The 23,865-nt window shown below is 42.7% G+C and overlaps 2 protein-coding genes across 2 annotated transcripts; both read right to left on the reverse strand.

Moving 5' to 3' along the window:
* Positions 1-12,005: 12,005 nt before the first annotated feature.
* On the reverse strand, positions 12,006-13,016 carry LOC308410457 (olfactory receptor 13C2-like; the record flags this gene model as incomplete). Its single annotated transcript, XM_080903791.1, has 1 exon — positions 12,006-13,016. One exon carries the CDS (start codon positions 13,014-13,016, stop codon positions 12,006-12,008), a length of 1,011 nt encoding a protein of 336 aa, XP_080759917.1.
* Positions 13,017-22,704: 9,688 nt separating this feature from the next.
* Positions 22,705-23,622, reverse strand: LOC308409689 (olfactory receptor 6N2-like; the record flags this gene model as incomplete). The annotated part of the gene is made up of 1 exon (XM_080902612.1): positions 22,705-23,622. One exon carries the CDS (start codon positions 23,620-23,622, stop codon positions 22,705-22,707), a length of 918 nt encoding a protein of 305 aa, XP_080758738.1.
* Between the last annotated feature and the right edge of the window lie 243 nt (positions 23,623-23,865).

Below are 23,865 nucleotides of genomic sequence, written 5' to 3' on the forward strand. Positions count from 1 at the left end.
GTCCTGGTTCTGACCCAATTGGGGCAGTCCTTTCTCCAATGTCCATGCTCACTGCAGGTGAAACCTGCATCTTCTCCTGTGTTTTTCGTCCATTCTGAGGTGCCTTCTGACCTCAGTTACTCCTCCTGTCCCGGTCACGCCCTTTTTGCTGCCCGATCATCCGTGTTGGTCCATCACTGTCCTGCACAGTGTAAATGCAGAGTTATCAAGGTCAGCATTCTTTTGCTCAGCCTTACTTTTCCTTCGGGCTTGGCGGGCGTCTCGTCACAGCTCTGTCAGCTGACACAGTCTGGGAATTTTCCCCCGTGTAGTGAAACGGGCCTTAGGTTTAGTGCTCTCCGTCTCTGCTGCATGAGATCACATTCCTGCAGCACTGTTGACATTTTCAGGTTGTTGTTGTGGGTCCAGCTGTTACAGCATTTGGTCAGTGTCACGTATAGGGGAGAGCAGGAGTCCAGTCAGCCTCGGCTTTCAGGGCCGGCAAAGCAGCCTGTAATTAAATATATAGAGAAAAACAAAAAACAAAAACAGACAAAAACAAAAGCAAACGAACAGGAAAATGATGTTGTGTTGGCTGTATTACAACAAGAGGGGAGAAACACCGGGACCAGGCCCTGTGTCAGCCTTCTCTCCCCCTTTTTTTTGTTTTTTTCTCACCATATAATCAACTCATGACCCGCCAAGCTGACAGGACAACACAGGTACATATTAAAATTCTTAAGATCATGTTTAAAAGCCCAAAAATGGACTTTTCTTTCATTCAGTAATCACTTGTATTAATCAATCAGCAGAAAACATGTCACAATTTGAATCTTTTAACCCCTAAATTTGTCATGTCTTCACTGGTTGGTCAGACCAGTGTCTTTTTCTTTGAAGTTAAATTGTTGTCCTGCAACCCAGAGAGTTTATTTGTCAGTAATGTATTTATCCTTTAACAACAGGTGTATGTTAAGTTTCGCTGCTTTAGCCTTGCTGGAAAATCTTCACGTGTTCATGAGTGTAAGCTGTTTCTTCATTGCGTGTGTGTGCATTTGTAGGCAGGCAGGTTAATTTTTATCTTTTTCTCAAACTAGGCGTTACCTTAAAAGGAGCCTTTCTCTCAGATTTCTCTGCTTGTGTGTGTTTTTGTTTCACCTTTTTGTTGTGATGCTCCGGACGCCTTCCCAACCTCCACAAGTCCGTTGGCCCCAATTTTATGTGTTAAAACTTCTCTTAATTTCTCCTCTAATTCTCTCCTCGCTGCTGTCTTTTTCACAGCTGCTGATTCTTACTGGGTGTGGCTCCCATTACTTATAATTTTGCTTCGGCCGCTGTGCTTGTGGGGGCAGTTGGTCCAGGTCCGCAGCTTCCTGTATTAACACACTAAGAGATTTACTTAATTTCATTTTCATCCCTGTTAAACAGATAAGCAGGCAACACGCCTGTTGTGATATTTTGATACCATGGTAGCATTTACAGGATATTGTTTTATTGTGATATTATACAGGAAAACTGTTACTCAATAAGGCCCATTTACTAGTTGTTTTTCTCTTTCTCTGTGACCCAAGAATTAATGTGTAAGAATCACAGGCTGGTACCCCAAGGTCGAAAATACCACAGAGACGAGACCACTTCCTTACTCCCATCCTCCCTTCCTTATCTTTTAGAAAAGAGCTTGTTAAAAAGCCAGGTGGTTTGTTTCAGAATTCACTAATGAAAGAACTCTGTATTCTATGTCTAGGAGTGTATTTTGCTGGGATGATCATAAATTGTAGCTGAACTGATAAACTACACAAAGGATACTTCTTTGCTCACAAGGCAGGAAGACGTTTCCTTATTTGGTCTGTACCGGTTTGAACTGAGAACCTGCTGACACACGAACCTTTTTCCTCTATATAAGCTGTTGTGTACTTAATAAACCTTTGAGTTGATTATGGGAAAGCAACCTGAAGCAGTCTGTGTTTCCTTGTTCTCCCAAGCTACTCCCGGCGCTGTAACTAACCCGCTGAACGGCATACCTGAGTGTTACTATGAATAATTAGGAGTCTTATAAGGAAAGGACAAAACTCTGCTTATCGCTCACGCCACGGAGGAAACCCGGGATGGAAATTTCCTTCAATTTTGGTGTCAGAAGTGGGATTGCTGACGAAGGTAAATATGCGTCTTTAATATTTATATAAGACCGTATTATACCTCTCTCAGTGATCAACCTATAAAAGAAACGGGATATGCTGACGAAGTTTCACTTAGTGATCCAGAGAGACACACTGACGACTTCCTTAGTCCCCGAATAAAGTAAATTAAAAGCAGAAAGACACAGGAAGTTGCCTGTTGTATTGACACAGGAAGTTGCCTGTTGTATTGCGAGAAGCTGCTCGTTAAGTGAGAAGTTGCTCACCCAAACAAAAATTGCTAGCAATAAATTTAAAGTAACCTCAGCTGTGCCACAGCAAAATACTAACATAAATCCTTCAAAGCGTGTAAACCCCTCTGGAAATCACTGAACATGGGTCAGAATAATTCAAAGACCACAGACAGGTCCGAGAAAAAATCGAAATCAACTGTAAAACCAAAAAAAATTAAAATTTAAAGTTTCAAATAATGGCTCAGTGCGCCTCCCACTTCCGGTCACGTGCAACTCACGTCCGCGAATCGGTGAAGACTTCCATGATTACGTAACCAGAACATGCGGAAGTACTTACGTGACTGACTTTGTTTACAACTTAAGAACTGTAAGTTCAATGCATTCTAATTTATTTCCGGAGCCTTATCCCGAACGATTATCGCCAGAAACCAGGTCAGTAGAAATGTTGAATACCATTTGCGATAAGAAAAGTAGTCTGCTTAAAAAGTCCTGTAGAAAATATATGACAGAATGCCGCGACGTGATACATCAAATGTTACCACTATGGAAAAAGGGACCGGAACCAGGTGTAGATGCTTTAACATCAAATAAAACTAGTGCAGGCTCTAGCAAAGAACATAAACCTACCGCAGGAAAAGCTAGTCTTGCATGTTCAGCCGTTCAGCCTACAGCCCCACCCCCTTACGATGAGACCGAATTAATAGTCGCTGTAGCAGCTGCACGCAAACAATGTCAGCATTCTGATCCAACCAGCTCAAAAGAAAGCGACGAAAAATCTGAATCACATGCAACGGATCTTAGACACCTAATTGAACAAGATCAGGAAAAACAATATATACGCCGCAAGGAAGAATTAGCAGAACATAAAAAAAAGAGAAAAACTTTTGAAAGAAGAATGTGAGGAACTTATGAAAAACAATTTAGACGACTATGAAGAAAAACTTTTGCATCAGGCAGTGTCCACGATAGACACCCACATGAAACGCCACGATATCGTAGCTAGAGGTTTAGAGGTAGCTAAAGAAATACCTGTTACCCGAACTTTAATAAAGACTTATCTAAAAGGAAAAAAGGAAAAACAAAGCCGGAATGACAAAGGTCCTCACGCCAACACTCGCGGTAGTAAACAAACAGAACCAAAATCTAGTGACGTCAATGACACTTACCCCTTTATGATAATAGGAGATCAGTGTTGTATTCAGCCCCCTAAAATCTCAGAATTAGTGGCAACTATTAAAGAGCTTCCTGATCCTCTTAAAAATCCTACAGCCTTTGTCTCTGCACTACAGAGAAGTACCAGATATCACCATTTGGGTGGTCCGGATTACAGGTACATATTGTGTCAATGCATTCCTGGAGTAACCGAGTCACAACTCATAAGAGAGATAGGTGAATTAGATCCAAAGCATGATAAAGCATCCACAACTGCAGAGTTTTTGTGGGTAAATAATGACAAAATCACCGATTTCTTTAAAAATCTAAAGAAATTCCTGCTAACAATGTCCAGAGACAAAATTGACTTAAATGCAGTCAGGGATTTAATGGCAAAAATGAATCTGTGTATTTCATTTAACACAAAGGGTGAAATGTTTGCTGACACTGATAACAGCTTATGTTTTCTCTGCCCTATGTACCGACCTGATGGAGAAGGAACAGCCTCTGTGTCAGCTGGACGCCTCAGCAGAGAATGAACTCAACATCCTTTTTCTGGTATTCCACGTCACACACTGTGCCAAAAAAACGTGTACAAATACAACAAGCCACACTTTTGTCTCTCTCACACTGTTCAACAACATGATAACTGCTCACACCAGTGAAGGTCAAACAGTGGTTTTGTCACATAACTCAGACATAGGTTACGACATAACTAAACCATGTCGACACATAGATCTACCTTATACCTTATATTGGCTTTACACCTCATCACGCACAGCTCATGAAATGCAACAAGCCAGTATATGTCAAGCAATGTCCCATTTCTACCGAAAAAGCCGCAGCTCTAGACGTCATCATAGGAGATTTATTGACTACAGGAGTAATAAAGCCCACAGTATCTCCATATAATACTCCTGTCAATTCTGTGCCAAAGCCTAACAAACCTGGCGTATGGCGTTTCATACAAGACTTAAGGCAAATTAATGCAGTCATTATGCCTCCCTATCATTCCAGACGTTCGCAGCATATTGACATACATTCCATCCACATTTTACTGTGGTGGATTTATGCTCCGCCTTTTTCTCAGTGCCTGTGCATGAAGACACACAGCCGTTATTTGCATTCACACATAGAAATAAGCAGTACACTTGGACCCATCTGCCCCAAGGCATGGTAGACAGCTCTGCTGCTTTCTCAATGGTGGTCCGTGCTACCCTGGACAGCTTCACTCCTCCGGAGGGCTGTACTGGATGACCTCCTCCTCTGTGCTCCGAGTGAGGAACTATGTCAAACTGCTACACACATGCTTCTCCAGCACCTCCAACAGACTGGCCACAAAGCATCGGCAAAGAAAATGCAGTACTGTCAGACTTCTGTTCAATATTTGGGATTTACACTGTCTCACGGAAAACGTTCCATGACTGCAGACAGGGTCAAAGCTGTGACCTCCGTCCCTCGGCCCACTACACAGAAGGAAATGCTGTCCTTCTTAGGCATGGTGAACTATTGCAGACAGTGGATACCAGACTGTTCTTTTCATGACCACATTCTGTGTGACTGTTGTGAACCTGCACAGGTGTACTGGCCCAAGAGCATGGCAGTGGCTACCGTCCAGTAGCCTTCTATTCAAGGTGCTGTCCGTGGTTGTTCAGGAATGCCGGCCTGCCTAAGGGCAGTAGCAGCTTGCTCTATCATGATAAGGGACTGCGAGAAGCTCACACTCTCACATGACACTATTCTACACACCAATCACCAGGTCACGACCATTCTAGCAAACATAACTACACAACATATGCAAATCTCACTATAAAAGCAAGCAGCACACCCAATTCGCCAGCACATTTATTGATCCTATGCTGTGTTCTTCTGACCGACAGGATGGCTCAGACAGGCTTGACGATCATGACTGCATGACACGTATACAGGAATCCACAGCACCACGTCCAGATTTAGAGCAAACACCTATTCCAGACTCAGCCACGGTTTATGTGGACGGGTCCTGTTCAAGGCCGAATGACAACTCATTTCTTTGTGGCTATTCAGTGGTCACATTGCCTGACATAATACTAGAGGCTCACTCATTACCATTTCACTCAGCACAAAAAGCAGAACTCATGGCTTTAATACGCGCCTGTGAGTTACATGTGGATAGACGTGTGACGATTTACACAGACAGCCGCTATGCGTTTGGCGTTGTACATGACTTTGGCACATTGTGGAGACAAAGAGGATTTAGATCTGCTGATGGAAAACCGATTGCTAATTCTGATCTTGTGCAAAGACTTTTGCAGGCTATACAGCTGCCATCGGCCATTGCAGTTGTGAAAACGAAAGGACACAGTACAGCTGACACAGACGAAGCAACAGGTAATGCCTTAGCAGACGTGACAGCCAAGGCTGCAGCTGCATCACAGCTCCCACCTCCACAGGAAGTATTATCTGTGCCCGTACAGCTGCCACTTGTTACACTCCCAGATTATTTAGACACAAATGTTGATTTAAAATTCATACAAGAGCAAGCCTCTGCATGTGATTACACCTATTGGGAGAATAATGACTGTACCTTAGACGACAGGGATGGCCTATATAAAAATCTTGAGGGTTTGATTGCCCTCCCATCTTCCCTGCTGCCAGTCCTTGTCCGACATTTTCACGGTGAGTCATGTCGGACAAAGAGAGGTAATAGGGGCAATAAAATCAAGATCAAGATTTGTAAAATCAAGATTTATTTGTAAAATCAAGATTTGTAATTGAGAAAACATTGCATGCAGTAAAAAGCATATTAGCAACTTGTTTAACATGGGCACGAACTAATGTAGGAAAACCAAAAGCAGAACATCAGCATTTACCACAACCAGATTTCCCATTTCATACATTACAAATTGATTTTACACACATGCCAGTACAAGGAAGCATCAAGTACTACCAGGATCAATTTAGTAAATGAGTAGAAGCTTATCCAACCTCAAAAGAAACTGCAGAAGTAGTCTATCAAAAGTTGAGCAATGAAATAATACCCAGATTCGGAATACCTCACCAAAAATTAACAGTGATAGAGGACCTTCATTCACATCAGAAGTAATTCAAGAGTGTGCTAAAACTTTAATGACCTGGATCAAATTACTTCCTCAAGTCCTCTGTGAGATTAGAATGACTCCATCTGCAGTAACCAAATTATCTCCATTTGAAATAAGACCGTTTCCAACACCATGGTCAGCTTCCAGAGGGGCACCGCTATTAGAAGGTGATGTATATTGCATTGTCCGACTATGTCCACAATCAGGTAGAAACACTGAATAATAACTATCAGAAAGTTTGTCTCTCTCAGCCTCTCCCCCCCACAGTTCCACCAGTGGAGACCAGGAGATGCGGTGTTGGTGAAGCCGCTAAAACCAAGGACACTCTGGGAGGCCGCGCGTTTTCCAGCCCCCAGGCTGTACTGGCAGTGACGAGAACCAGCATCCTTACGGACGGACAACCTCAGTGGATTCATGCCAGCAGGGTTAAGACCAGCCCAATCGGACCATCTCAGGCGTCGGATCAAGCAGACGACATCTCCGGCGGGCCAGCGCCCGGATCCAATGTACATACACACACGCAATCACTGATTAACACACAACGCCTGAAAGAGCCAAGGTTCAGAGCTCTTTGATCCTTCACGTGAACAAGAACAAAGTATTCGAACATTCAGCAGGAACAGAAAGCCGAGAGTACCACATGATGTCTAATCTGATAAAGCCAGACTCATTTCATCCTGATCATGGAGGAAATGAAATGCCCATTGTCATCACACGACGCTTATTCAATGTCTCTCGAACCTGGGACCAGGCCAGGAGACGACTGAAGAACTGTGTTTTTCCTATATATTTTCTTATATATTTAGGTTATTTATCATATCTATCGCATTAACTTTAGGATTTTTCTTTGCTATTTTGTATTGTAAACTGCAACCATGTTCACATTTCTGCAGGTCGTATTTTGCTGACGATACCTCATGCTCTATTTTGCAAGACACCTACTTAATGCACTCCTCACGCTCCCTAAAATCAGTAAATGACAACATAGACGCCACTAATAAACCATTTTATGCACCCCCTAGAGCAGGAGTTAACGCCTGGTATGAAAATGCCAGAATAGCCGCTCGTGACTTAGGAAACAGTAACTGTTATGTCTGTTCAAAAGGTAATCCAGAACAGGTTATAGTAGGATACCCCATATCCGGTTTCCCCCTCACTGAGGGACTAGAGAAAATCGGCGGAGATAATGCTCTCCTTAAAGACACTTTACAGTTGACTCTGAGCCCTCTCGACTGCCTACTTAGACACACACACACACCAACTAACCCTGAGACTCCATTAGGCGAATTATTGAAGTTATCTAATGACACCGCAGGGACCTGCGTCCCAATGAAACGCCCCAAGAATAGGTTAAAACCCTCACTGCCCTTAGGACAGATCCCTTTCCATTTTAATACTAGTATGATATGTCTGCGCAGACTAAAGTTAACTGGCCCAGACACCCACATAGATTATACAAAGGATAACTACACATTCTTCTCTGACTCCCCAGGTGCACGCTGTAATGAGACATGGCTAGCTGTCTCTGTGGCTGAAGTTGTATCATATCTGGAGGAACACACACACCGTTCAAGTTCGAGTGGAGAACCGATTATTGTTCCCCCAGAGGGTGTATTAAATGACACTGACTGGGGGGAGTTAGTTAAATCACACATGGTCACGCGCCTAACTAGAGCAATCCCTAACGGTTATTGGTTGTGCAATAATACCCTTAGATTAGCTTTACCTGTTAATTGGACCGGTACCTGTGGTCTAGTAACCGTTGATGTATGCTGTACTTTCATTCCCAATAATACCGCCCCTAACGGTTCATTCACACAAGCTATGAATAAACTTGAAGCATTACAGATAGAACTAATTGCCAATACAGGCCACGGTCAGTGGCTAGACAAGTGGCTACAGGACACGTTTGGAAAATGGAAGGAACTAATTGTAGCCTTTGTAACCGTTGCAGCATGTTTTCGATGATTATTGTCTGTTGTGTGATACCATGTATACGCTCTCAGAATTTTTGATATTAAGCTTGCTCGAAGGACCAGTTACATTTATGATTTGTTTTACGTTTATGATTTGTCTTTATATTATGTTATTACATTCTGTCTTTATACTATGTTATCATTTCATGATAAAAGGGGGGAACTGTTGTGATATTTTGATACCATGGTAGCATTTACAGGATATTGTTTTATTGTGATATTATACAGGAAAACTGTTACTCAATAAGGCCCATTTACTAGTTGTTTTTCTCTTTCTCTGTGACCCAAGAATTAATGTGTAAGAATTACAGGCTGGTACCCCAAGGTCGAAAACACCACAGAGATCACTCCCTTACTCCCATCCTCCCTTCCTTATCTTTTAGAAAAGAGCTTGTTAAAAAGCCAGGTGGTTTGTTTCAGAATTCACTAATGAAAGAACTCTGTATTCTATGTCTAGGAGTGTATTTTGCTGGGATGATCATAAATTGTAACTGAAGAGATAAACTACACAAAGGATACTTCTTTGCTCACAAGGCAGGAAGACGTTTCCTTATTTGGTCTGTACCGGTTTGAACTGAGAACCTGCTGACACACGAACCTTTTTCCTCTATATAAGCTGTTGTGTACTTAATAAACCTTTGAGTTGATTATGGGAAAGCAACCTGAAGCAGTCTGTGTTTCCTTGTTCTCCCAAGCTACTCCCGGCGCTGTAACTAACCCGCTGAACGGCATACCTGAGTGTTACTTTGAATAATTAGGAGTCTTATAAGGAAAGGACAAAACTCTGCTTATCGCTCACGCCACGGAGGAAACCCGGGATGGAAATTTCCTTCAACGCCTACCTTGACAGCGTAAACTGCACGCCAGTCTCCCAACACATTCCTCTCTCTGCTCCTCCATAATTCTCCACTACACACCTCTTACTATCTCTCTTTTTTATTTTTATTTTTTTTATTACACCACAGAGTACTACACCCAATTATGCCCGTCTATCCCTATGTGGCTCCAAATTCCCTCTTTATTTAATTTCACACTCGTCAGGGGACAGGCACACAACAATTTCAACCACTGAAACGAGGAATTCAACCTTTTTTATTTCTTTACTAATCTAGACTCAACCTTTGTTCGCAAAATGTGTCTTGTTCTAGTCCGGAATAAATGTGAACCCGTGATTACGCTGCAGTTCCAGTGTTATTCCGTAGCTAAGCGGGAGTCCTCAGTTCCCAAGTCGCCACCTCGGCACTTAACCTGCCTGCACGTCTACAGACAGGGGGGGTTGCCAAACCATGAACAAAATTAGTTTCCACAGGTACACTAGGCATCAACCTTTGATCCTAAAATGTGTCTTTGCTCTAATGTCCTCCTATTCAAACACATCAACCGTCACTGTCACTGTGTTCACAGTTCACACTCACAAAAAACACACTCAGAGCGCGCCTCACACACTCAAAACAGTGAGACCCACAGAGAGCGCTTTTCATCAGCAGAAATTTGCACAGAAACCTCTGAGCTCAACTGTTAAAATTCTTCTGAAGCACAATCAAAGCCCAAATACCCCTGTCTCTGCGTTTATGACCGCCACAATGGGGCAAAATCGCATCATAAAAGTGATGCCTGCGTCCCCTGAAGTTATACCCGACACCATAAACCAGGTTTTGCTCTATGTACTTCTTGGCAAGTAAAATTTTACTTTGTTTTATGACCGCAGCCCTTAAGACTCGACTGACGCCATAAACCACCGTCAAACCTCTATTCAATGTACTGAAACCAGCACCCACCACTACTACACTTCACGGCCGCACCACCGGAACATGGCCGTATCATAAACCAAACCTACGGACGTGTTTCGCTTTCACACGTTGCCAGTGTTTAACCGCACCGTGAGCCAGCATCTGCTTTTCCTTAAATCAACTTCTATTTCATAGCCGGCATGAGCAAGGACGTAACCGACACCATAAACAAACTTCAAAACCTCGACTTCAATGTACTGAACTAATGGCCGCGTCTCCAGAAGAAATTCTAATGTATTATTGCTACAGAAGCCAGTATTAGACAAAATTAAATGTGGAAGGTAAAGTGGCTGCAACTAGTCCAACGTAGTATGTTATTAGTATCTCGGTAGAAGCAGTTTACTGCAACTAGTCCAACGTAGTATGTTATTAGTATCTCGGTAGAAGGAGTTTATTTAACACACTGGAATTCAGCCTCAACTTATGTTGTTAGTATCTTGCGCCAAAAACCAGACACCGACAAATTTAATGTGAAAATACATGTAACTCAGCGAACAGATTAATTTGGAAAGCCCAATATGCACATTTGGTATTTATAATACAACAGGCTGTGCTTACCTTTCTGTTTTAGGCCGGCCTTCTGTTCACCTTGCCCCACGATCTCACCAAAGGCCAAATCTGCACCTCCTCAGCACACCAAAGATCTGGGTCACACGGCACCAAGTTGTTGAAATCTCCCAATTCTTTGAATCTTTGGGCTGAAGGAAGGACAATACTCGGTGTATTTATGCTCAATCAACAACCATTTATTTCCATACAATTCAACACTTAAGAGCATAAGGACCATCATGATGGGGAGACCTGCCTGCAGAGGGTCACAGCAAGTCTCAAAATGGTGACGGGTTACACAGCCTTTTATAGCTCCTAGCGGCCCCCATCTAGTCGTAAAAGCCAAAACATCACATTTTTCTCTGTTACAGCGCCTAAGTTATGACCTCGGCAGTTGTTTCTCTGCTTTCTGTAAGGTGGGGGTGTGGAATGTGGTCTGTCTATCTCCCCTGTCTTAGACACAGAGTCTCCTGCTTACAACCTTCTCTTCATGATTCAACAATTAAGCATGTAATACATTCACAGCAGATCAAGGATACAGAGTGATGCACACTTATCTAATAAACTAATAAGTGAATATGTTCTTTTAACTCAAAAGTATAATGAGAACTAAACTACATACAGATCACACACTCTATATTAAAGGGTATAATATGATCTACAGCAGTATCATACTTCAACTACTTCGATTACATATATAAGGTAACATATGATAACAGAATAATATCACAATGCATAGGTTATTACAGCTTAGTATGAGTAAGGAAATATGATGTCCATATACAGGAAAAAGGGTTATATAAAACATCTTGTTTGAACAGTACATGGTATACACTTAAAAACACACAATAAGAGAACTTTATCTGAATGTAATATAGATATAAGAAACTACTTATATACTGTTTAAGATTTAGATGATTTTTAATTATGGTAATAATAAAATAGTAATATTACTATTACAATACAATACAATAACTAATCTATAAAATTTGCATTAGTCAGTAACCAAAGTCAAATAAGATTATAATACACATTTTTAGTATGGCTACGATAACTTGAAAATTAGCTAATTATAATTTTTAACATGTAAATTATCTGCTGTACAAGGAAATGTCTAGACTGTAGAGAAGTCAGGCCTTTGAACTTGAATCACAAAGGAAATGACCGCACTTCCAACATCCGTTTTGACACATAAGACGCGATGACAAAACAACCTTCTGAGGTGTTGAGAGATTTCTTTCATTTTCAGTCCATATACAATTGGATTAAAGAGAGGATGATACAAAACCACTTGTAAAGTCATTATGAAACGTGTATTTTGAGATAAATCAATTTCCAGTCGAGCTATAATTATATCATACGAACATAAACATGTGAAGCTGATCAAAACGAGCAGGTGAGGTAAACAGGTCTGTGCAGCTTTTTTCCTGACCTCTCTGCAGCTTCGATAGCATATTATAAATATTTTTGTGTATGTAAACATTATGAAAAGCAAAGGAAGAAATACAGTGTTAAACAGAATAAACACACCATACATTAAGTAGTATGTTTTGGGGGTTGCACAATAAAGCTTGGAAATTGCATTATTACAAAAAATTCCATTCAAAGTGAAATTGCAGATTTGTGAGTTGTTGCTGAATACAGCAGATGGCACAAGCTGACAAGCAGGCAGAAGCCAAGCTAAAACTAACAAAACTGTGACAGTTGTTTTTCTCATAATAGTATGATATTGCAAAGGTTTAGATATGGACACATACCTGTCATATGCCATGGATGCCAAGAGAAAGAACTCTGAACCAGTTAAAGAGTAATAAATAATTCCCTGAAACCTGCATAGTGAGTGAGTTGTAATCTGCCTCTCAGATAAAAAGTCCATTAATAGTTTGGGGTAGATATTTGTACTGAACACAACAGAGTTGAGCAACAAAGCTGCAATGAAAACATACATGGGCTCATGGAGGCTTTTCTTAATCCAGATGAGGCAAACTATGGTTGAATTACTGCAGAGTATTAGAATATAAGCAGTAAACATAATAGCAAAATACAGAAATTTGTATTTTTCCAATTCAACGTGCCCACCAAAAGTTATATATGTCACATTAAATTCATCATGCATTTGCTCCATGAAACTAAATGTCAAATAAAGCAAACTAAATAAAAAAGGTCAAAATATCACCTCCCCACCCAAAAACAGAGCCAGTGAAAACCTTTTACGACTTCAACAATTGAGATTGTTATATTTTACATTTGACTAACTTCAATCATTCAGTGATAGAATTAAAAATGCAACCGTCAGACTGTACAACAGGGAGAACAAATGAGATGAAATCAGCATTTCATACAAATGTAAGATACCAGACTATGAGAACCACTGTTGTTTCAGGACTGAGAAAGTGAATTATTACAGTAAGTGGAACGACCTTATGATTTCTTTTTTTTCTCTGTGGATCTCATTACATCAACTGAGCTACTAGCTCATGTGACCATTTCCATGCAACCCTAGAGGCCATAACCTGAAGGCCTTGTTAGTACAAATGTTCTCTTAACATTTTACTTTCTTAGTTGGCCTAGCATTTGGATCTATTAGAGCTTCAACTCTTGTAGGTTTTCCACAAGTGTTTATGGGAATTATTTGCCCTTCATGCAGAAGCCCATTGTTGAAGTCAGACACTAATGTTGGACAAGAAGGCCTTGCAGAAATGGCAAATTTGGATAGCATAAAATTGTCCAAATGTCTTAGTATTCTGAAAAAGTAAGAGTTCCTTTCAATTAAACTATGTGTTTGCTGAAACCCTGCAAAGTATTACAGAATTCTTTTCTTCATAACGGAGTCGCAATACTTTTAGTAATATTATTTTAATAAATACGTCTTTCTATATCTAACAGGTTAGATTGCACACAATATGTGGATTTATATGGTGGACATATTTGGAATAAATCAGCAATTCTCTGGATAAATTCCATGACCTCCTGAATTTATGAACATTATGCTATGTTTCTGTTCTGTGTGCTTTGTAAATTCACATTTTTTTCTTGCAATTGTATTACTATTCTTTCATATACTGTACATAGTAAGATATAATACAAAGCGATATTTATAATTATGTTTATATTCATACTTTTTTCTTTGTCTTTATGTTATTTTTAATAGTTGTGCTTTATTAGGCTGTTTTTATAATATTTTATTTTGGCCTCACACTACCTGCTCTATTTCATATTTCTGGCCCTTTTGTTTTTCTATTTCGGAAGCACTTGTGGTTACACTTCCCTTCAGTGTTTTATTTATCTTTCAGTTATTAACAATACAATTCTTGACCCCTGACTTTTGTTTTTGTTCTTCATGTAATTAAGAGCAGGCACAGTGTTATGGTCCGGGGTCGCTGATCCAGCGTTTTGAATTTATTGTTATTACTTTCTGGTTTCTTCTGATTTTGTATTAGTTCCTAGGGTTTGGTTCTTGTGTTTTATTATTCCTACCTGTGTCTCCCCGCCCTTTGCTCTGTGTTAGGATGCCTGGGTCGTTGACCCAGGGTTTTGAGTTTATTATATTATTTATCATTTCTAGTCTTTGGCTTCTTTGTTAGAGTTCTGTCTTATTGTTTATGTCTCTGTGTTCTCTAGTTGCTCTGTCTCCCCTGTCAGCTGTATCCCCTTGTCAGGTTTGCGTCTCTGTGTTATGTTTCCTGTTTTACTTTGAAAGTCCGTGTCTCATGTAAATGTGTCTGGTTTTGCTTTCTTTGTCTCGTTAGGCCTGATTTTCCCCAGCTGTGTTTCCCTCCTGTTACCCTTTCCCTGATTGCTCCCTCTGTGTATTTAAGCCCTGTGTTTCTCTGTGTCCGTGTCGCGATCTACTCTTATCTACCCTCACGCATGCTGTGGTTTTTGTTTTTCTGCCTGCGTTAATGTTTGTGCTTTGAAAGTTTGTTACTTTGAGTTCAGCGTTAAAGCTGTTTTTTGAGTTCACGTCTGTCTCCCGAGTCTGCACTTTGGGTCCTTTTCCTGCCTGCACACAGCCGTTTCATAACAGAAGATCACGACCAGAACATGGACCCAGCAGATTCCGTGTGGTATCGGCGACCCGCAGTTTCTGCCTTCCTAAAGGAGAACGTGAGTCACAGGGCTAAGCATGCCCGGGAGCTCCAGTCACCCTCCTATGGGTCACGTTTGGCTTGGGGAGGCCCCTGCAGCCTCCAAACTGCCATGGCTACGGCCGAGCCGGCGCCTATGCCTTGGACGATCAGATTGAGCATGTGCTCATTCTCTCCGGTCGCTACACCTCCACCTCCACCCCCGAATTACCAGTCCAACAAGAGGCTGAAGCCGTGGAGGAAGAAGGATTATGCAACGGCAGACACTGGACTTACTCCGCTGCAGTCTTTTGCTCTCTTTATGGGACTGCAGCGTTCTGAGCTTCATAAACTCTCTGATTCCTCATTGCAGTCCGGTCCGTTGGAGGATTTGCAGCCCAGTTTGTCACCCCCCACTTCCCGGAGGAGGCGGCGCTCACACCGTCACCACTCTTTCTCTGCGGAGCAACTCCCAGTGGTGAGTTATAATGACTGCTTTTGTTCCTCTGAGCTGGAAAAAGACAATCATATGCTAAAACTGAGACTGTTAAGACTGTTAGACGTGGTGGTGGTAGGAAGCTAAAAAACATTTTAGAGGAGTTTGTGTTTCCTGAGCCTGCTCCTTCGCCCCGTTGTGTTCCTGCTCCCAGGGCAGATCGGGCCCAGCATTCCCCTGCACCTGTTTCAGTGCTTCAGGTGAGGGAGGCTGAGGTCCAGCCAGGTTCAGCCTTCTGTCTCCGCTGGAGGGCCCAAGGAGCCTGTCCAGCCACCTGTTCCTGCTGGAGAATCCGAGGGGCCCGTCCGGCCTTTGTCTGTTGTTCCTGCTGGGGGTTCTGGAGAACCGCTCCAGCCGTCTCCTGGCCCGAGGGGCCCGTTCAGCCTTCTGTCTCCGCTGGAGGGTCTGAGAGGCCTGTCCAGTCTTCATCGCCTGCAGCGCCACCATCTGCGGCTCCCACGCCGTTGCCTGCAGCACCACCATCTGCGGCTCCCACGCCGTCGCTTGCAGCACCACCACCGCTCCTCCATCTGTGGCTCCCACGCCATTGCCTTGCCCGGAGGTGTCCGCACCATCTTGTCCTGCCTCACCTGTTCCTGTCCGGCCTGCTCGTCCTCGTCCTGTCCGGCCACTTTCCAGGTCATTGGCTGGACATCATTGCTGTCGTGGCCGGCCTCATGACCTGCTCCTTCGCCGCCGCTGCCTCCCGCGCGGCCGACCTCCTGACCTGCTCCGTCACCGCCACTGGCTCCGCGGTCAGCCTCCAGAACTGTTCTTTGGACTTTTGCGTTATCAACCTCCAGGCCGGCCCCCTGAACTTTTTTGCGAGTGTTTTCCTGGACGCCTGCGCCTTTTGTGGGCCTTTTTTTTTTGTTTGGTTATTTTCTGGGCTCCAGTGTTTTCTGTTTTTTGGAAAACAGTTGGAAAACATCGCGGAACGGATCACTGCAGTTGTGAGGTCTCAGAATCAAAAGAACGATAACACCATGGAACAGAAGTTTGATACCATCATGGGGAGGCTCGCGACTCTCCAACGGGAGATCAGGAGGCCAGTGTCGGAGTGTTAAAGAGCAGCCTGAAAAATTCTCCTGGGCTGCTCGCATGGAAATTAACAAAACCAACATAAACATTGCGGATCCCCATCACGGCGCCAGCTGCAGGCCCAAGGCTGGAGCCGAACAATCACTCCCTGATAATGACTGTGTTACGGCTATTCTTCCCATCCCATGCAAGGACACCTGGATTGGCTGGAGGACTGTTTACTTAGCCTGATAGGCCGAAGGACACTGTCTCAGCTAAACTATGGACACGCGCACACACACACACACTTACACTGATAAGCACTCACTCATCCCCCCTCCCTTTCCAACGCCTTCGATGCTTGTGCCCGACCGGGGAAGATAGCAGTCAACTGGACCAGCACAGATGCTGCAGGACCGGATGCGCTGTCTACACCGGCTCTCTCTTACCCTTTACCCGCCCCTGTTGCTTGTCTTGTGTTTCTATGGTGTATTGATAGTCATGTGCTTTTGTGCTGAGGTGTTTTTTCTGTTATCAAACTGTTCTCCCACTAGGAGCTCAGTCTGAGTGTTTTTTTTTTCTCCTCCTCTTACCTCATGTAGTGTATTTTCGTTGTTTTTTCCTATCAGCCTACCTTTCTGACATGTCTGCCCAATGTGATGTTTGTGTAAAGTTGGTCAGAAGGTTCCTTTGTAAGTGCGCATGCGCCATTAGCGTGCTGCCTGCTGTAACCCTAATTTCCCTCGGGATGAATAAAGTATTCTGATTCTGATTCTGATTTTGATCTCTAGGTTGTGTTTGGTCTGCACTTTGAGTTCACGTCTGTCTCCCGAGTCTGCACTTTGGGTCCTTTTCCTGCCTGCAAACAGCCGTTTCATAATACTTTGTTTGTGTCCCTGAGTTTGTGTTGTAAAATAGTCTGTGAGTTTCCTGTTTTACTTTGAAGGTTTGTGTCTCGTTGTGTCTAACTAGGTTCAGCTGTGTTCCCCTCTGGTGTGTCATTCCCTCGTTACCTTGCGTGTATTTGTCGTGTGTGTCTTCCTGTGTTCCTTGATGGTTTGTGTGATATCATAAGACTAAGGAACCACGGAGACCATGTTTAGCTCACGGTTACTTCTTTATTAATAAGAGAACCGGGACATGCGCCCCACAGACTGAAAGCTCTCCAACAACTGTTGCCCCCTGGTGGACAAATCCCTGCCACAACATAACATTCCTCCCCCCTTAAACTGGAACTACTCTGTAGTTTTAATCACTACAGAAAATACCCATAAACAAAAACTTCACCTTTATAAAAATGCAACAACCCCGTCCCCAGCCTTTATTGAAATTTCACTCCGTAATAATGAACCTTTAGTCCAACAGTCTTAGGTCAACCTATAACAGTTCACCGTAATCACGGCACAAAGTCTCTCAGGTGCTCCGGTGGTCTCTTGGTTCTTTGCGATCACCGTAACCCAGTGGCAGGTGATTCCAGTGAATCACTACTCTCCATATGTGGCTTCACCACTGGTGTAACTTGCACCTCCATGTGTCTCTCATCTTCGTCTCCTGTCTCAGCGCTGATGTTTGGGGCTGCTTTTGGGGGCTCGCCTGGGTGGCCTTCAGGCATTCCTGCTGCCAGGCACAGCTCCAGGCAGGCAAACAGCTGATTGACGTGACGCCTCACCACTGTCCCATTGCCCAGCATCACCAAGAAGGAAACAGGCCCCGTCATCTCCTGTATAAGTCCTGGTATCCATTTGGGTCCTCTGCCATAGTTTTTGGTATATACTGTGTCTCCAATAACAAACATGCGCACCTTGGCATGTCTATCATGATACAGTCTTTGGCTATCTTGTTTTGCTGTCACTTTCTGTTTCAAGTCAGGGTGTATGAGATCAAGAGTACACCTCAACTTCCGGCCCATCATCAACTCAGCGGGAGACTTCCCTGTTGTGGACTGTGATGTGATTCTGTAACTAAACAGAGCCCTGTTTAACTTGGTTGTCAGTGTGTCTCCAGTACTCTTTTTCATGAGTTCTTTGAACGTTTGCACTGCTCTTTCTGCTAACCCATTGGATGCTGGGTGATATGGAGCGGAGGTGACGTGAGTGATTCCGTTCTTTGCCATGAACTCTTTAGTTTGTGCACTTACAAAACACTGGGCATTATCTGAGACCACCATCTCAGGAAGGCCGTGCGTGCTGAAACAGTTTCTCAGGCAGTCTATGGTTGCAGCTGCTGTAGCGGATGGAACTGGATACACATTTAACCATTTGGAGTGGGTGTCCACTATTACTAAGAACATTTTACCCAAAAACGGGCCTGCATAATCGATATGTATCCTTCTCCAGGGCTTTTCTGGCCACTCCCAGGGGTGTAGTGGTGCCTCTTCCGGCCTGTGTCTATGTTCTTGACATGTACTGCAGGACCTCACCTTGTCTTCAATGTCATTCTCCATATGCGGCCACCACATGTAGCTTCTGGCCAGGCCCTTCATGCGGCTCATTCCTGGGTGTGACTGATGTAGCTGTTCCAAAAGGGGGCGTCGACCTCGTTCTGGTATCACCACCCTCGCCCCCCACAGCACACACCCATCCTGCACACTCAGCTCCTGTTGTCTCTGTTTGTAGGGCAGAAAATTAGGATGCTGCGTAGTGGGCCATCCTCTCAAAGCATACTCACGCACTCTGGAGAGTATGGGATCTTTGGTTGTCCATCTTTGCAGCTGCTCAGATGTCATCACGCCCTCATGGTCCTGATCTACCATCAACACTTGGTCCTCAGCTGCCACCTCTTTAGGGAGGTTCTCTGGAAGAGGGAGACGACTCAGACCATCAGCATTACTGTTATTTTTGCCTTCTCTGTATTTAATGACATACTCATAGGCTCTTAATAACACCGCCCATTGCATGATCCTCTGTGACGCCATCTGAGGGACAGCCTTCAGCTCATGGATCAAACTTATCAATGGCTTATGATCTGTGATAATCATGAACTTCCTGCCGTACACGTACTTATGAAAATACTGTACACCAAATATTACAGCCAATCCTTCTTTATCCAGCTGTGAGTAGTTCTTTTCTGCTGCATTCAGGGTACGCGATGCAAACCCAATGGGTTTTTCCTGACCATCTGGCATGCAGTGAGCTAGTACTGCTCCCACTCCATAGGGGGACGCATCGCAAGAAAGAATTAAATCCTTTTGCTCATCATAGTGTACCAATACACTGCTTGACTGCAACAGTTCCTTTGATTTGCAGAAAACCACCTCCTGTGCTGGTCCCCAACACCATGGTTCCCCCTTTCTCAGAAGCTTGTGCAGTGGGGCCAACAGTGTGGACAAATTTGGCAAGAACTTATTATAGAAGTTCAACAACCCCAAATAAGCTTTGAGCTCTGTCACTGATTTTGGGGGTGGCGCCTCCTGCACTGCTTTCACTTTTGCTGGCACTGGATGTAAACCGGTCTTATCCACCCGATGTCCTAAAAATGTCACTTCCTTCTCCATGAATTGACATTTGCTCCTTTTTAAGCGCAGGCCCGCCTCCTCCAAGCGCTGCAGCACTCCATCCAGTGTTTGAAGATGTTCTTTGTCATTCTTTCCCATCAGGATGATGCCATCCAGATACACTGCGACATTGGTCAGACCTTGCAACACACTCTCCATGGTGCGCTGAAAAATGGCAGGACTTGAACTCACACCAAATGGCAACCTGGTGTATGTAAACAAACCCCTGTGTGTGTTCACTGTGACATACTTTCTAGATTCCTTATCAAGTACAACCTGTTGATATGCGTGACTCATATCTAACTTGGTGTATTTTTCTCCTCCCGCCAGCCCCGCTATGGGGTATTGTTCTACAGGCGACACCTTGTTAACAGTCAGTTTGTAGTCACCACAAATTCTGGCGCTGGAGTCTGGGTAAAATGGGTGCGGCCCTCTCTGAGAATTTCACTGGTGGGATGATCTTCTCCTCCAACAGTCTCTCCAGTTCCTGCTCCACTTTCTTTTTCATAGCAAACGGAACTGATCGGGGCTTATAGAAGCACGGTTTGGCATCACTGGCTACATGTATCTTTGCTGCAAACCCCTTCAGCGTTCCCAACTCATCCTTAAACACTGTTTCATGTCTGGCCAGTATCCGCTGTAAGGCATCATCTCTGCCTTCTATCTTATGTACAGGTTGCCAGTCTAATTGGAAGGCCTTAATCCATCCCCGACCCATCAAACTAGTTCCAGCCCCTTCAACCACCACCACATCCAGTTTTTTTTTTACATTCTCTGAATTCCACCTGCACTTGGGCTGCTCCCCACACGGGTACCTTGTGGCCTCCATACGTTCTCAGTTTGATTCCACACTTGCTTACTTTGGGTGCATTACTGCCTTCAAAAAGTTTTTTAAATGACTCCTTCGACATGATAGTGTAACCACAGCCTGTGTCTACTTCAAATGTCACATTCTGTCCATTTACTTTTAGCTTCTGTCTGATGGGTTCTTCCCTTGGGATGCTAATCTCCTCATGCACATTATACATAGTCACACTTGCCTTTATGTGGTGCATTTCAGCTCCTTCTTCCTCACTCTCCACATTCTCCTCTTCCAAGAAATGGGCTTGTTTACCTTGTCTGCCACGCCCTCCTTTTTGTTGCATTTTCATTCGGCAGACCCTTTTTATGTGTCCCACCTTTCCACAGTTGTGGCATTTTTCTGAAACAAACCTGCAGTCCTTGGCCACATGATTTAGCCCTCCACATCTAGCACTTCCTGACAACCTGTTGTGACGTCGAGCCGCCGTCCTCCATCTTGTTCACCGCTCCTAATCCTTTAGTGAATCGCGACTGTTCCGTCATGCTTTTCAAATCCACAATGTCTCTGTTAGCAGCCTCCATTGCTTGAGCAAACTTCAGCGCCTTTTCAAATGTTAGCGAATCCTCTGCTAACAATCTGCGCTGTATTCTGTCATCGCTTATTCCACATACTAAACGATCCCGCAGCATCACCGTCAGGGAGTCTCCAAAGTTACAGTCCTGTGCGAGCTTCCTCAGCTCCGCTACATAATCGCCCACACTTTCCTCCGGCCTTCTATTTCATGTGTTAAGCTTCCACCGCTGCACAATTTCACTCGGCTTAGGGTGAAAATGATTGTTCAACAATCCCACCAACTCAGCATAAGAACGATCCCCTGGCTTGACCGGACTGAGTAGGTTCCTAATCAGGGCATAGGTCTGTGCGCCCACGCAACTCAACAGTACCGCTCGCTTCTTCTCCTCCTCCTTAATATCATTCGCCACAACGAAGTAATCCAAAATCTCACAATATTCCTCCCAGGATTGCAGCTCGCTGTCGAACGGTACCACTTGCCAACCTCAGTTCATAAGTCACTTATCACGGTGTAACTTCACAGCAAAACCTGGCTTTTACCCTCTCCAACAACTGTGGACAAATTCCTGCCACAACATAACAGTTTGTCTGTGTAACTCTGTGTCTCTCTGCTCTACACTCTCCGTGACGTTTTCCCGTGTTTGTACGATTTCAGGTTTGTTCTCTAGTTTTACAAAATTTAGGTTCTCACTTAGTTTTGTCCTTACTTCTGTTCATTTTCACTCACTGTAAATAAACTCACTCGCTTCACTGCCATTGTCTGCAACTTTGATCCTCCTTCACAACACCACATGACTGCTGCCCCAGCTGTGACACACAGGCTTAATCTGTGCATTCTGAGTTAAAAGATTAACTAAATATTATCTATAAAATGACACTTTAGCAATTAGTTGGAACAAGATAACACATTTATTATGCCAGCCTATTTTCATATTAAAGCTATGTCAGGAAGATTGATCTGTAATTTTAAATAACGTGTGAATAACATTAAATTAGATTTTTGTACAGTTATAACCACATTACTTCAAACATAATTATTTGAATCTCCAGCACTACAAATAAAACAGTGAAACACAGTACTATATTATATGTGTATTATAAATACGTAGAAAATAGAAATGAATACCTCAATACTGCAAATATGAACACAATAACAAATTATTATTTTATGGTAAAAGTAACACAATAATATATTACACTATAACTGTAAGAATAATTTAACACAAGATTTTGAGTAAGATTTTTAGTATTAATGCAATCATTAATGACAACACAAGGCTTAAATCTGTGTTAGTTGTATACACATAATTTCACAATTTCAGATTTTTGAATTACATGAATCAAAACAGTGGTTTTGACACACTAGTTGAGTTTGCTTTGACACAACAACCTTTGGAGGTGTTTAGAAATTTCTTTCATCTTTAGTCCATAAATAATTGGATTGAAGAGAGGATTATATGTTATTATTTGGAGTGTCATTAAAAAACGCGCAGTTTTAGAAAAATCTGATTCCAGTCTAGCTATAATCATGTCATAAGTTATCAAACAGGAATAGTTGATTAAAACAAACAGGTGTGGTAAACAGGTCTGTGCAGCTTTTTTCTTGCAGCTCCGATAAACAGTTAAAATTATCTTGGTGTATGTAAAAATTATGAATAGCATTGGAAAAAGTCCGGTATTCAATAAAACAAATGCACCATATACAGAGAGAGCTCTTGACATCACACAGTAAAGCTGGATGAGTGAATTATTACAAAAAATGCCTTTCAAAGTAAAGTTACAGAGTTTGTTATTAATATTTAGTATGATCACAACTGCAACTTGACAAGCAGGCAAAAGCCAAGCTAATACAAGCAGAAAAACGACAGTTATTTTTCTCATTATTGTTGGATATTGCAGAGGTTTACATATAGACACATATCTGTCATAGGCCATGGCTGACAACAATAAGAACTCTGAGCAGCTTAAAGAGTAAAATATAAAAACTTGAAAGAGACAGACTTGATAAGATATGATCTGTTTTTCAGATAAGAAATCAGCCAAAAGCTTTGGATAAATATTAGTGCTGAAAAAAAGGGAATTTAATAACAAAGCTGCAATGAAAATATACATGGGCTCATGCAAGCTTTTATGAATAACAATGAGGTATATGATAGAGGTATTACAGCAAATTATTAGAATATATGCTGTGAACAGTATCATAAAATAGAGATATCTGTATTTCTGCACTTCCACATGTCCACCAAGAATTAGATATGTCATATTTAATCCAGGGTTCATTAAAAAAGTTATTTAAAAAATGTAACTAGGTAAGTATATAGTTTTATATAGTCAAACTGTATGAAAATAAATCTCCCTCAGAAGTTGCAAATAGCGAAAGTTAACAAGAACAGATCTTAATCATTCCTCTTTCCCTTCCTCTGAAATGCACTCGGTATGTATTCATCAGAATTCAGAAAGTGAAGTGTTAAACATTTTTACCATGGTTTTATGAGACTGCATAATCCTCAATGGAGCTTGTTA

The sequence above is a fragment of the Rhamphochromis sp. 'chilingali' genome, assembly GCF_963969265.1.
Source record: "Rhamphochromis sp. 'chilingali' genome assembly, chromosome: 14".
Taxonomy (NCBI): Eukaryota; Metazoa; Chordata; class Actinopteri; order Cichliformes; family Cichlidae; genus Rhamphochromis; species Rhamphochromis sp. 'chilingali'.